This window comes from Tauraco erythrolophus, chromosome 2 (genome assembly GCF_009769465.1).
Source record: "Tauraco erythrolophus isolate bTauEry1 chromosome 2, bTauEry1.pri, whole genome shotgun sequence".
NCBI lineage: Eukaryota > Metazoa > Chordata > Aves > Musophagiformes > Musophagidae > Tauraco > Tauraco erythrolophus.
In genome coordinates, this window is record NC_141466.1 from 79016011 (window position 1) to 79030646 (window position 14636).

General features: G+C 45.2%; 2 protein-coding genes across 4 annotated transcripts in view; one reads left to right on the plus strand and one right to left on the minus strand.

Annotated features, from left to right (window-relative positions):
• Positions 1-13327, plus strand: LOC104384580 (solute carrier family 22 member 2). 3 transcript variants are annotated; one of them, XM_009993002.2, is made up of 11 exons: positions 1-1572; positions 3774-3877; positions 4261-4415; positions 6613-6781; positions 7777-7891; positions 7997-8103; positions 8220-8434; positions 8851-8959; positions 10027-10139; positions 11194-11293; positions 11800-13327. In XM_009993002.2, exons 1-11 carry the CDS (start codon positions 1162-1164, stop codon positions 11864-11866), a joined length of 1665 nt encoding a protein of 554 aa, XP_009991304.2. In that variant the 5' UTR covers positions 1-1161; the 3' UTR covers positions 11867-13327. The 3 variants fall into 3 exon arrangements, with proteins under 3 accessions (XP_009991304.2, XP_086487649.1, XP_086487650.1); XM_086631523.1 differs by lacking the exon at positions 11194-11293; XM_086631524.1 differs by lacking the exon at positions 11800-13327 and having other exon boundaries at positions 10935-11233.
• The window catches only part of LOC104384581 (solute carrier family 22 member 2-like), a 17334-nt gene continuing 15612 nt past the window's right edge, over positions 12915-14636 (minus strand). Inside the window, 1 exon segment of the mRNA XM_086625991.1 lies at positions 12915-13065. Within this exon segment, the coding sequence (XP_086482117.1) occupies positions 12915-13065 (151 nt within the window).

A 14636-nucleotide genomic window follows, 5' to 3' on the forward strand; every position in this document is an offset into this window, starting at 1 on the left:
TGTGTCATGCAGGAATGAGCTTAGAGTGCTGGTCCACAAATCAGCTTCCGTAGCTGGTTAGGCCACTGTTGCTCTGGTGGCAGATGGGCAGTGAGACCAGGTGAAGAACTGCTTCAGTTTTGGTTCCTGGGCCAGGATGACCTCCTAAGCTGGTTTATTTTTTGGAATGTATTGAGAGGAGGTTTTTAAATTCTTTTGCCTGCTTGCCTAAACTGTGTAAGTCACTTTCCAGACCATTTTTTGCTTTTTTCTGTCTTTAAAGTGTTACCTTCACTTATGCTTTTCTTTTCTTCTGACGGAAGCAGCTGCTGTCAGCAAAAGGTATTGGAGTAGCAAGTGTCTACCATAAACAGCATGAAACATTATTGGAGCCTGATATAACTGGATTTTTTGGGGGGATGTCCCACGCTGAATTCTACGTAAAATCTTGCAGGTCTTCTGTGGTAAGAAATAGATGTTTTGGCCATAAGTATTTTATATTATGGCTTCCCAAAGCTGTTCCCAGTTTGTAATTCCTTAGTGAATGTTTTGTGTCACTGCAAAAATATGGTCAAGTGAAAATTGGGTTCCCTAGTTGTAGGTAGGAGAGGTTTTCTTTGGAAATGGAGGAGTGGGGAGAGTGAGGGTGGCTGCAGGGATATACATGATACTGGAGTTAGCAGGAAAGCGGTTTCTTTGCCAGTACATTCCTCAATGTAGACACTTCCGTTTCACAGTGTACTTACCTGTTCTTTATAGAACCCAGTTGAGAAGCCTTGTTCGCATGTGGTGCCCAACAACCACTGCACTAAACTTTTTGTTTGCTTGCATGTTGGTGGAATTTTCCATCTACTCTTGTTCCTTAAAGCGCTGCTTCTTTGAGGAGCTGGTTTGGCTGATTTGAAAAAAAACAAGAGCTGTGGCTGTTAGCAGCTTTTCTGGGGAAAAGGAACATATGTGCTCTGATTAGGGGTTAAATGCAAATTCTCCCTGGGTGAATTAAGGTCTGATTTAAAATGAAACCTAAAAAAAATCTTGCAACATGTAGTTTAATAATTTATGGAGTTAGTCTTGACTTTTGGTCAAATGTCTTTGTTACTTAAACAGCTTCGCTGCCAACTGAGTATATCAGTGCTGCAGAGAAGACCTAGATGAGGTTTTTGGGGTGGTTTTGATGCCAAAATGCCAACCCTAGATGACATTTTGGAGGTTGTTGGAGAATTCGACAGGTTCCAGAAGCAAACCTTCTTTGTCCTTTGTTTGCTTTCTGCTGCCTTCACCCCAGTGTATGTGGGTGTCGTCTTCTTTGGGTTCATCCCCGAGCATCGCTGCTTCAGCCCCGGGGTGGCTGAGCTGAGCCAGCGGTGTGGCTGGAGCCTGGAGGAGCAGCTGAATCATACGATTCCTGAGTGGGATGGCCATGGGGCTGGTTTCGGGAGCCGCTGCAGGAGGTACGAGGTGGACTGGAACGCGACGGGCATCAGCTGCACTGACCCCCTTGGCAGCCTCATGGGCAACCGGAGCACCGTCCCCCTTGGTCCCTGCCGGGACGGCTGGGTCTACGACTCCCTGGGCACCTCTCTCGTGACAGAGGTAAAAAAAAATACCCCCCCTTCCCTTGCCCCCTCCATTACAGACAAGCTGAGGGATGCAGGAGAGGGTTGGTGTAGCACAGGCTGTGTTAAAATGACACCTGCTTACCTGGATGAGGGGATCTTCTTGCTGCGAACTGGCCCAGGGCGCATTCCAAGTCGTCCTCCCTCCGTCCTTGCTGTGAAGCGCTGCCCTGGCTGCTCATGGGGGCTTATATCTCCAGCCAGGGAGCAAAGCGTGTTTCAGCAAATAAATCTCTAGGTAGATAAAGTCCAGTTCTGAATGAAATTCCCGTCACATGAGAGGGCTGATTGGTGGGGGTGTGTAAACAGCCCCCGTGAGGGAACAGCAGCTCGCCCCACTGCAAACAAAACCGGCTGATCCCCGGGCAGGCGCGTTCCACACACCTCCCGGGCTTGCTGGGATCTGCGCCTACATGCGAAGGTCTCGATTTCTTTTCTTTTTCTAAATGAAGAAAGTCTTTCAAAGTGTGTTTCAAATGTGATTGAATGACTATGGGTGAGAGGCAAAAGTAATCACCTCCTACAATTAGACAGGTTAATTCAGCAATAAATTGCAGAAAATCCAGTGCCTGTTTTGTGTTTTCTCAGAAGATGTGTGAATAAACTGAAAGGATGTTTAAGCTACTTAGGGTACTTTTGAGTTTTAGGTGCCTTAACTTTAAAACCAAATCAATATCTGGGATGATAAACTTGATTTTGTCATACAAAGTTCCGCTGAGTTTTTAGAGATGGTGGAAGTCAGGATTCTTTTCCCCCATACATCCAGCACAAACACAGGAGCCGGTAAATTCTGTACTCTAGCACCCTCAGCATTTATAGTTTTGTAAAAGGTTGGAGCTAGATTTTAAGTGGTGTACTTCTTTCAGCGAAGTATGGACTGTGTGACATTAAAGTGAGACACCTCGAAGGGAAGGTGACCCAGGACTTCTACAAAGCAGCAGCTCAGCAGGCAGATCTCACTGCTTGTGGTCCAGGTGCCCCCACCATGACCTCTTGAGATTGTGGGAAGCTGAAAACTTGCAGCCTGTGTGAACTCGTGGAGTCACGCTCTCGCATCCGTCATCTTCCCTTTTCTTCTGAAGGAGGTGCATGGCCAGGCCTGCAGTCCGCTTCTTTCACAAGATAACCAGAAACATCACACCCCTCTGTGTGCATTTTTGACAATGCCTTTATGCCTTTTGCTTCTGGATGTGACTGTTTCTGTGAAGGCTCTCGGGCTCTGTTATGTTGTCCCTTGCTCTGGCAGCTAAGCAAAGGAAAGAATAGTGCAGAGTAATGCAGGTTGTTTTGCTCGAAGGAAAAATTTACATATGGAAGAATATCCTTATGGGAAGCCCCACAGAGCATCAGGAGGAATATCTGGTTTTATGCTGATTAAAGATCCATAGCTTTAAATAAACCCAGCTACCAGTAGGTTGGGAAAGGATTCTCAGTCGTGTTAGGACAGCTTTTCGAAATAAGTTATTCTCCAGTAGCTTTTATGTATATCTGCTGAAGTAAGAGGAGGAGAACCAAGGCCAGATGGCAAATGTATGTGCATACCAATGTGGTATAAAGCTTGGCCCTGCATACAAAATAGCTGATCTCCAGGATTAGTTGAGCAAAAGGCCAGAGCAGAGAGGAAATGCTGTAGCCTCAGAAGAAGAGGCAGATACCACCTCCCACCCTCCTTTGGGGAACTGGTGCTCTGTGGGAAGTGGGATGAGGCAGGCTTCTGCAAGCATCTAGAATACCTTTAGTGAAGGCATGACCTTTAGTCCTGAGGGGTCTGCAGGGACTACTGTGGCATGCGAGGGTATGAGGCAACCGGAACTGCTTAAAATGTTCACCATTAGACACTAAAAAATCTGTTTGAAAAGCCCAGGGTGATCATAAGGTTCATGCTGATTTGATCAACAAGGCCTAAAACAAATTAAGGTCCTGATCTTGACAGATAGTAACTCAGTTATCTTCTTGGCAGTAACGAGGTACAAGACATGAATGGGAAATACCAGGAAACTGTTCAAGGGTTTGATCCTGTTTTAATATTGGACACTTAAGTCAGTAGGGTTTCTGATGCTGATAAAACGGTCATTGACCCAGAAACAAATTTAAATCTTTAACTGAAGCAAAGGAAACTTGTGGATGTGAGCCCGCTCCTTGTTTCACTCTTGCTTCTTACTGTGGTTGTTCCTTTAGTTTGACCTGGTGTGTGAGGACTCCTGGAAGCTGGACCTCTTTCAGTCTTCTGTGAACGCTGGGTTTTTTATTGGCTCCATAAACATTGGCTACATAGCCGACAGGTACGTGTGGCTGACAGTAAAACCCTTTGACCTTCCTTATCAGTGTTCAGCAGCTAAGCTCAGACAAAGGCAGAGAAAGGTTGTGCAACTGCTGTCATCTCTGCTCTTCTCAAAACAAGCTCAGCCTTCTGGATGTTCAGTCGTGGTATGAGGAGCAAGTCCTCAGTCTCTTAACTCATACCTGGTGGTTTGCACAAATCTCGTGCTTGACGAGAGTCATGCAGAGCCCACGAAGACTTCAAAGTCAGTGTGTATCTATCCCTTGTATAGTAAAGCTGGGTATTTTTTTTTTTCCCCAAGGATGCACAAAGCTCTTACTAGTTTAAAACACTCGTGTTTTCATTACTAGTGTTTTGCTTTTCACGTATTATCTTCCAATCCAGGTTTGGCCGTAAATTTTGCCTCTTAAATACAATTCTTGCAAATGTTGTCTGTGGAATCCTTCTGGTCTTCATGCCCACCTACCTGTGGATAGTCATCTTCCGTTTCTTGCAAGGGCTGGTCAGCAAGGGCTGCTGGACTGCAGGCTACATCCTGGGTGAGTACAGACTTTTTTTCCAGGAGTAAGACTGCCTGCAGAAGATGAAGGGGGGAAAAAAACCAAAAAAAACCCGAACAAAAGCCATTTAAAAGATGCCTCCCATGGTGTTTTATCAAGGAGTTTTCTCCCCGTTTGACTTCTGAGGATTTTTTTCAAGCACTGTCGTTAGGGGGAAGCAGCAGCAGCCTTCAAAACACAGGCAAGTGGTGCTGTGTTAGGGGTGTTACCTCAAGACAGGCTTTCCCCTACGGTGCAGCTCCCAGCTGCCCGGGACTTCTCTGGTGCAGAGTTCAGACTCTTGTCAAAACCGCCCAACACCCAGCAGTCACTGAAACAGCAAATCAAATATTTTTAAGTGCCACCCCATAGAGCCTTATCTGGATTAGGATGTCAGGTGGCTCTACCAAACAGCTCTGAGTGATCCACTTTGCTGTGGTAGTGGAAAAACACCCTAAACTTCTATTAAGTCTTTTAGTGGGGACATCTTGCTAACACAGTTATCCACTTGTCTGCTCTAAGGTGATCCGAGGGCTGGAGCACCTCTGGTATGAAGACAGGCTGAGAGAGTTGGGGCTGTTCAGCCTGGAGAAGAGAAGGCTCCGGGGTGATCTTACAGCAGCCTTCCAGTACTTAAAGGGGGCCTACAGGAAAACTGGAGAGGGACTTTTTACAAGGGCATGTAGTGATAGGACAAGGGGCAATGGATTTAAACTGAAAGAGGGCAGATTTAGATTGGATATAAGGAAGAAATTTTTCACTCGGTGGTGAGGCACTGGAACAGGTTGCCCAGAGAAGTTGTAGATGCCCCATGCCTGGAAGTGTTGAAGGCCAGGTTGGAAGAGGCTTTGGGCAACCTGGTGTAGTGGAGAGTTTCCCTGCCCCCGGCAGGGGGGTTGGAACTAGATGCTCTTTGAGGTCCCTTCCAGCCCTAACCATTTCATGATTCTATAAATAAAATCAAAGCATCTAGCCTGCAGTCCAGATCGTCTTCTGCCAAGATGTGATTGTTCCTTCCTGTGCGTAGTCTAGGTGCTTGCTTGGCCTCTTGAATCTTTTCTTGGCAGAAGTGAAATATTCATCACCTCTTCTGGGGAACTTTGTGCCATTTTAAAGCATAGAATCTCTACCAGGACAATGACTTGCCCTGTCCTGGTATTTTCCCTCAGTTACACCTTGTTACTTTTGGATTCTCCTTGAAACTCTCTTGTGAGAGAAGTCACCCAAAATCGGCCCCAAAGACCCTTTAAACTTGTATCCTCTCCCTAAGGGTGGCCAATACTGAATGCCCAGGGAAAGGTACAAGGACAGAGCAACCTTGTCTCACGCTCCTGGTACACTTGTCTACCCTTCAGCTGCTTTTAGCTCTGTCATAGAATCATAGAATTGTTAGGGTTGGAAGGGACCTTAAAGATCAGTCCTACTGAGCCTGAAGAGAGATGTCTTTGCCTCTGTGCATCGTTTGGCCAAGCAGTATTAGCTAATCTGTGACTCTGCAACACAGCACTTTCTTCAGTTGCTAAATAACTGCTTTCTGTTCTTTTTCTAATCAGTTTGCTTTCTTGAATTTACACAACCAGATGCAAAACTTTCAGTGTGCTTCTGCCTGCCTGCTGGAAAGCCTGCTGCTTTTAGCTCTGTATCAGCAAGACTTAATCTGTAGGTCTATCCTGTGATGCGCAGTTGCAAAATGCGGATGAGTCATGAAGCCACCCTGACCAGGAAGCTGTGTGCCATCCTATGGCACATGCATTTCTTACACACTTGGAGTGAGATGCAGGCTGAAAGGCTGCACTTAGAAAACAAAATATCATGTTTTCTTATTGGGTTGGTGACATCATGTAGGTTGGTGTTAGATTTTACAACAAAATCCAACTATGTGCTTTGAGGAATGTTTGGTTCACTTGGAGATTTCCAGGACCTAGGGCAGTACTGGATGCCTTAGGCCAGTGTAAGAGCAGGAGCAGTGTCTTTTCCTTTGCTGAGAGTTCAGGTGACAGAAAAGCAAACCCTAGTCTGCGAGCACCAGGAGATTTTTATCTGGAGGCTTTATGCCAAGAAGCCCACAATTACTTAGATGGCTTCTTCAGGGTGTTAACGCAGCATTGATCTTCCAGCGTCCCTGCAGAGCAAGTTACTGCTGCGCTGAACGGTCATGACTGAGCTGTCATTCACCTGTCTCTGTGTGTGTTTGCAGTGACAGAAGTCGTCGGTCCAAAGTACCGGAGGACGGTGGGCATCCTCTACCAGGCAGCCTTCTCTGTTGGGCTCCTGGTCTTTGATGCCATTGCTTATGCCATCCCTCACTGGCGGTGGCTGCAGCTCACCGTCACCCTGCCGAGCTGCTTCTTGCTGCTCTACTACTGGTAAGCAGGCTTTTGTTGTACCTGTGCTCATGACCGAAAAAACAGCTGCTTCTGCCTCCCAGGGCTTGACACTGAGGGAGATTTGGCACTGCTTTTTGGTTGTGTGTGCCTCTTAATGCAAAGAGGAGGTATGCAGCAAAAACGTTGGTGAGACGGAAATAAGACCTCTCAGCAACTGAAACTTTGTTGCATCTTAGCCTATGCACTGCATCTGGCTTCTGTTTAAAAGTAAGACCACTTCAAAAAACACTGGGGTACAGTGGTTTAATATCATATAATATCTTCATTAGGCATTTCATAAAGGAAAAAAAGTGCCTTGACATAATTTAGTGGATCCTACACTGAAAAGATGATTATTGAGAGATTGTTGAATGCTAATGTAACAGCTTGTTTACATATTCTTTTAAGGAGAAAACGTTGCAGCTTTTTGTGGTCAACCAAAAGAAGGCATGTGGGTTCACCTTTATTTTGGATTCTCTCCTCTCTTTTTGGTTGATATTTTTCAGTTTGAGTGCTTTGATTTGAGAAATTGGATGGGTCAAGAGGCTGGGAGTAGTAGAGTTTTGTTGTCTTCCTTTTCGCACATTTGTGAATTGGCAAGCCAGTTCTAGCTTGTTTACTACTTCTTAACCTGTGGTGGCACAACTTGAAAATGGCTCCTTAAGAGAAGCCAGTTTGTGGTGAATGGGCTGAATAAAATGATAGCACTACTCTCACTTAAAGCCCTTCCCTGATTTGTCTTTGTAAACTAATCTCTGACTGAAGCTGCTACCACAACTGCTCCTCTTCCCATTTCAGCAGTGGGATATACTACTTTTTCTGATGGGGGGTGGGGAACACATAAACCCCAACCAAACCAAATAAAAAACTAAACAAACAAAGAAAAAACCCACCTGTCTCTATTCAGCCAAAGCCCTCTCTCCACAATCTCCATACATGGGAGCACTCTCTGAGCTTTATGTTTTGGTATATAATAGCATCCACTTGTGTTGTAGGTGCCTTCCAGAGTCTCCCAGGTGGCTGATCTCTCAAGGAAAAAACGACAAAGCTATGAAAATTGTCAGTGATATGGCTAAAAAAAATCAGAAAAAGATGCCTTCCCATTTTGAGGTGAGCTCAGGGTTTGCTTATGCATGTAAGCAAGCATCGTGATAGTCCTTTCTATCAGTTCCTCCCAGTAGAAACTTACCGTACTTTGTACTGGCTCTTCTGCAGGATATTAAATTTGAAGATGATGATGGCAGAAAGCAGAGTCCTTCACTCATTGACCTCGTCAGGACACCACAGATGAGAAAAAACACATTAATTTTGATGTACAACTGGTAAGAAGATAATGTTGGAGATCTCTTTTTGAAGCTCTGGTTATGAAGGCTCCAGTAGGACACAGACCTTGGTCCTCTGACTGACTAATGAAGCCGGGATGCGTTTCTCTGCCCAGGTTCACAAGCTCCGTCCTCTACCAGGGGCTCATCATGCACATGGGACTAGCCGCTGGGAACATGTATCTGGATTTCCTCTATTCCGCACTTGTCGAGTTCCCAGCCGCCTTCATCATCATTGTCACCATCGACCGCGTTGGGCGGCGCTACCCCTGGGCTGCAGCAAACCTGGTGGCTGGGGCTGCCTGCCTTGTCACAGCTCTGGTCCCAGAGGGTGAGTCACCTGCATGAGGCCACATAGTGGCTTCCCACCCTGGCATTGGGAACAGCACCCACCTCTCCCTCCCTCTTCCTGAGGTCCAGCCCCAAAGACCTGCAAACCCATGTCCATTGTCAGGTGCTGCCTCTCTGACTTTTAGCAGTGCTCCTCATGCTGCAGAAGTGAAATGAGGTTGATTTGTAGCACTGCTAATAATCTCAAAGCACCTGGGTCCTCCATGCCACTTTGGGAGGGTCACTGTCACAGCTGGCTGTTCCCATTCCCTCATTCACCTAGGTGAAACAAGGCCTCTTAAAAACCTCAAGTGATATGGGATCAGAGGTCCCTGCTAAAATAACACTGATGTGTTAACTGGCTCCTGTTAAACTGCTGGGATACTTTTAAATGTGTTGGATGCATTTTCTCTACAGACATGCATTGGCTGAAAGTGATTGCTGCTTGCATCGGGAGAATGGGAATCACAGTGGCTTTTGAAATGGTTTGCTTTGTAAACACTGAACTGTATCCGACATACATCAGGTGGGTGCATCCTCCTCCCTGCTGGCATTTGTCCTGGAAACAAATAGTTGAGGCCAATGTGTGTTATGTTTTATGCTAAACTAAGTTATCCCCAAATGCTTCAGAACTACACAGGTACTGCTGAACATACAGTAGATGGAGCACAAGTGCTTTAAAAACTAGATTCATGAAGACAACAAACGCACCTTAAGGCAGGTGAAAACTCATGTGATCGAAATAAGGGAAAAGTGGAGACAACCAAGGTGGATGAAGATTCTGAAGTCCCACAAAGTGGGATTTCTATCTTGTTTGAATCAAAATATCATCTAAATGGACCTGTCCAGAGTGGAGTCTGCTCTGGAGAATGTGTGTTAAGTGAAGTCCTTAACCTGAGGACTGGATTTTTTGTAAGTGGGCTGCAGGGTGAATAGCTCAGAAGTAGGTATGTGTGCTGCAGGAATCTAAAGCTTGGGTGTTAACTCTTCTTCAAAATTTCCTCTTTTCTACCCAGTGACTGTAGGCCATTGCCTGCAGACAAGAAATCTGCACTGACCAGATGAATGTTACTCCTCCTTTCTTCATTGGAGAGACACTGATTATATGAAGCTACACAACATATGAAATCATGGGGCTCTATTAATCTTATTTCTCTATCCATGATGAATACAGTGGAGTTTTAAATGTTATTAATGGTGTATAGCAAACAGAGGGATTGTTTGCCTCCCCTTGCACTATGTCACCTAAGATGTACTGAAACTAATGGTTTTACATTTTTACTGTATGCGGAGGGAGACTCCTCTTGGACACTTTGAGCCTGCTTCTTTTCTATAGCCTTGGGAATTTGCTTACGCCTGTGAAAATACAGATATAATCTCCTATTCCTGTACACTAAGCTTTTTATTCTTGCAATATTTAAGTCTAAATAACTTCTGGATGTGTCCACCAGTGGAAAACGAGGGCTTTGCAAACTGGTTTGGTGTTTCGTGGTCTGCTGAGCTGCGTGCCCTGTGCAAGGGTCAGAGCTGTGATCTGTGCCCTTCCGTCCGCAGTACTGTGACACTAATGCGATCCCTTTGGTGTTGAACCAGGAACCTCGGGGTAATGGTCTGCTCCTCCTTGTGTGATATTGGTGGAGTCATCGTTCCGTTCATTGTCTACAGACTGGTGGAAGTCTGGCACGATCTGCCACTGATAGTCTTCAGTAAGTACCATCTAACCTCCTTGCTGGCCGCTCCTGGGGTGCAGCAGCAAGGCCCAAATTTCAAAGGGAGAGAAAAGCAGCTAAGGCAGTTGCCCCAAGTTCAGCAGAAGCACCTTCCCATCTACAAAAGCCTCGAGCTTGTTTATGCGTTCGTGTCTCCTTTGCCTTTATTACTGTTCCTTGTATTTTAAAGCAAACTAGAGGTGAATACAGGTTTGACAGATGACAGAGAGCTGAAAAATGTTCTAATTTTTTTGAGATTAGTATTTTGATGAATTCAAATCTGATCAATTACTGATCTTCTGTGAGATGTGTTGTCTCAGCCCAGGAGCCAAAACCTAGAATTCCACATAATTGCCTATTTAATGGACCATGGCTGTTACACTTTGGCTTTTCTGACAGTCTGTTAACTGGCTGTTCTCCAGCTGTTTGGAAAAAGGTTGGTAAATAAATGTAAGATGAGTGTTTGCAGACCAGTGACCTGAACTCTCAGATCAGGGTCTGCAAAACTTTTCTGAATCTTTAGATCAGCACACTATTTTATAGAAAAATGTCTTGAATGGCAATATGCAGTTTTTAATGGACAGCACGTTTGGGAGGGTGCTTGGTAGATTTAAAACATAGACACTAAACATGTACAAAGTGGGTAAAAGAAATTATCAGTGGAGAAGTTAATCACATTGTGCAGGAGATAATACATTGTGTATGTATTTTCTAAATCCTGTTAGTAAATAGCAGAAAAACTGAATGTTTCCTGGCACACTTGGACTAGAAAGGGTTTTTTCCTCTTTACAGTTGTCTGTCCAGCCTGAGATGTTGTAGTTCAGTGTGTAATTCACAAATGAACGTGGCTCATTGCTGTCTCCATGTGGTTGCCACATCCTCCAGAGGTGGTACGCCCGTTTTCCATGTAGAGCCTTGACGTGCATGTCTTGTATGAAGAACAAAATAAAATGCCATTTATGAGTCCTTTATGCCAGACAGTAGCACGTGACGTGTATGCTGGAAATCGGAATATGCTAACATATGCTTTGTGCACCTGTTCGATTTGAAGCTGTTCTTGGTTTGATTGCGGGTGGATTGGTTTTGCTTCTACCTGAAACTAAAGGAAGAGTTTTGCCTGAGACTGTTGAAGATGTTGAAAACTTTCACAGGTGAGTCAGGATAATGAACTCTTTGCAGTTTTCCCTTGAAATTGTGCAAAATCCCTGCCCAGAACTCCAGCTCCCTGGGGAAGCCTGGGGGTTACTTGGCTGCCTCCTACGCTTCCAAGAAGCTGCTAGTTAATTCCAAGACTGTAGCTAGAGAGATTTTCTTTTTACCACTTGTCTACCTAGGCATCTGAAAACAAGCCGCATAGGCCTTTACTGGCCTGTGAACAGCTGCATAGTCTCTCAAACCTGCAGCAACACTATTATAAATGTTATTTGTGCTTAAAAAATCCTAACTAATCTTGTGGAACAGAAAAAGGGCATTCTTGATAGCAGCTACTCATGTGGTGAGTGAAGCACTGGTATCAACTGAGAAGCCAGAACAAATCTAGAGGATTTGAGAATTAGCTGCTCATTTTCTCTAGGGAAGAGGCAGGGAAGTGAAGAACTTCGTGCTCACTGAACACCTTCATTCCTAGTTTGCAGCTCATATCTTGTTATTCTTTCAGGCAAAGTTCTCCAAAGGCCAAAAAGATCTATCTCCATGTCCAAACGTCAGAAGAAGCACATGACTGAAGAAGACATGACTCTTTCCGGGTAGCCTGCTTTAAGATGCTAGCACGGAAGGGCAGATTGGAATAAATACTCTCTCCTGTCTTGCTTCTTTTTTTGTCTGCCTATCCTTTGTTTATATGTTTGGAGGTTTCTGGTGGGATTGCCCCTGTTACTGTATAGCTGCTTCCCTCTCTGTACACTGCAGTATAAATACGTTTCAGAGCTGGGACCTTTTTGTACCAGCTGTGTGGACCTCAACATGAGGGCAGATCTTAACTTGGGGATGGTGGGTTCCATCCCAACAAAACTTTATAAGCCTCCATGAAATCTGACTTTGTTGTTTTGTCTTATGAAGGGGTAACATAATATAACAGAGGTTTATTTCTGTTATGGAGCCAAGATGACTACAAACCTCTTACAGTCTTAGTATAACTTGCAACAAATTTGCACTGTTTTTTTTTTTTGCTAGCCCTTATTTGTTATGATGTTCATGTGAGTCCATGTGTCTTTACAGTAGGTCCTCATGGGGAATTTTATTGGCTATCCTCAAACTCACAAAGATGGGCATGTGGCAACTCCAGAGCATGAAAAGAGGTGCATGGGAAAAAGACTCATAGTCTTTAATAGAGTAATAGCCTTGCTCAGTTTTCAGTGTGTAATCACTAAATCTTCATGTCTTAACATCTTCATAGTGGATAATCTATACTTTTTTTTGCTGTACAAAAGTGTTTTCCTAAGCCTCCGTAGCATTATAAGTGTGTGCATGCACAGACATGCAAATTTTTTTTAAAAATATGTTGAGACTCCAGTCAGGGTGGGAAAAATGTTACAACTGCCAGGGAACTGAGTTTCCACCAGAGTCCTGCAGCACTGGAGGCTTAGGATGGTTCTGGGGCCAGGCCAGAGCTGTATCGCTATGTGTTTGGAGGGGGCAGTCCTGCAGGGGCATCACTTTGGAGTGAGCTGGGCTCAGGATCTGCAGGACTCAGAGCTAGGATTTGGCCAGGGGTCCTGTGCCCTGGGGAGCGTTGGAGCAACGCTGGGTTTGCCAAGAAATATCCAGCGCCTTTCACAATTTTCCTAGTCCTTCCCACTTAGCAACTGTAACAGTCTTGAGGTTGCAGAGGAAAACAGCCACAATGGTGATACGGCTCTCAGTCACAGTTTCGGTCTTCTCAGTTCCTAGCATTGTTGGGGAATGCTGGTTTTCGATAAGGATGCTGTATGCAAGGCACAAGATACAGCTGCCATTTAATGATCGTCTGCAGGGAGAGAGCTTCCAGATAAGCAAAGTGTTGCTGAACTCTTGCAGACAGTGCTGTTCCCACAGGATTGCTTCCTGGTATGGCAGTATGGTGGTCTTGCCCTTGCTCTCTACTGGCCTGAGACCCAGTTCATGTTCAGCGTTGCTGTGAGGGCCTCAAAGGCATGAGAGCGTGTTGTCCAGCGAAACAGTGCCATGATGAGGTTGCTCTGAGAAGGTAAGGGCAGATCTGGAGTGATGTGACTTTGGCCCAAGCAGTTGCAAAACTAATATTGGGATCAGGATCAGAAAGGAACAATCTGGTCCTGAGACAGGCAAGAGGGACAGTGGGGATGTAGTTATGTGTCCTGCGGGACTGGTGTCCTGCTGTGATTGCAGAGATGTCTCCACTCTGCAACAAAAGAAATCTGGCAGAACAGCTGTTTTTGTTATACTTTGTTGATTTGAAACCTGTTGAAAACTCTGTGCAGGAAAAAAATGGGGGAGGAGCCAAGAAGCCAAGCAAAACCAATACTGGGATGAATAAAGGAGTAACTACAAAAGCTGACTCTCAAGACCCTTACCCATCATGCTGGCATTTTTTTCCATAAGCACTGCTACTGCCACAGCAGGAGCTGCAGAGGTGGCAGGGTCTGGTGTGCCTTCACTGTGCAGTCACCTACAAGTTATATCGACATTTGCTTCTGGGGGCACCTTAATGAGCACAAGGGCAAGCATGCTTTATTGCTTTCCTTGCTAGTGACCTTGTCAATTAATGTATTACTTCCTAGAGTTAAGAAGTTGATGAAATATGTCAAATTTGATCCAGCTGCACATAGTTACTCCCAAAGTGCAGAGAGCTTTCATGTCCTGGGCACGTGGTAGGAGTGTGTCTGCTCCAGGGTATGAGACAAGCTGTCTAACATCCTGCCTTAGATGAAACAGCAGTTTGCCAGCTTCCCTTTCGAGTAATAGCAGCTGAAGCTTGTCCACTCCTGGGGCTGCTGGAGTGCAACCAGGTTGATGGCAGGGCTGTCCCTGAAGCTTGGAAATGAGCACCTCAGGGCCCAACCATTGACTGGCTCGGGCAACTCAGGAAGCACCTGGACATGGCTATGTCCAGGTTACTGAAAGTGAGACTGGCCTTTTAAGATGACCCTGTCCCCCTCCCAACTACTTAAAATCAAAATATGAGGATTGTGCTTAAAGAGAACATAAAAACTCCATGTTTCAGGATACCTACCAACCTTCAGTAATCGGGGTTTGGAAAGAACTGCTCTTTACTTTTACAAAGTTTCTAGTGTTCTCCCTGGCATTGTCTGATGGGCAGCCTGGCTGCAGATGTGGTCCAGGGTAGCACTTTCTAAGCACTGTTCTTGTCCTCTGCTGTTGCTGTCAGCACTGACATCCAAACACCACCATGTCAGCATAGCTGCTATTTGGAGACCCCAGTGTTAATTTTATCCCATCAAAGATGGCTACGGGCTCTGTCATGTATCAGAGACTCATTAAGGCTTATAGTCTGTGAGATGTGATCTCAACAATGTT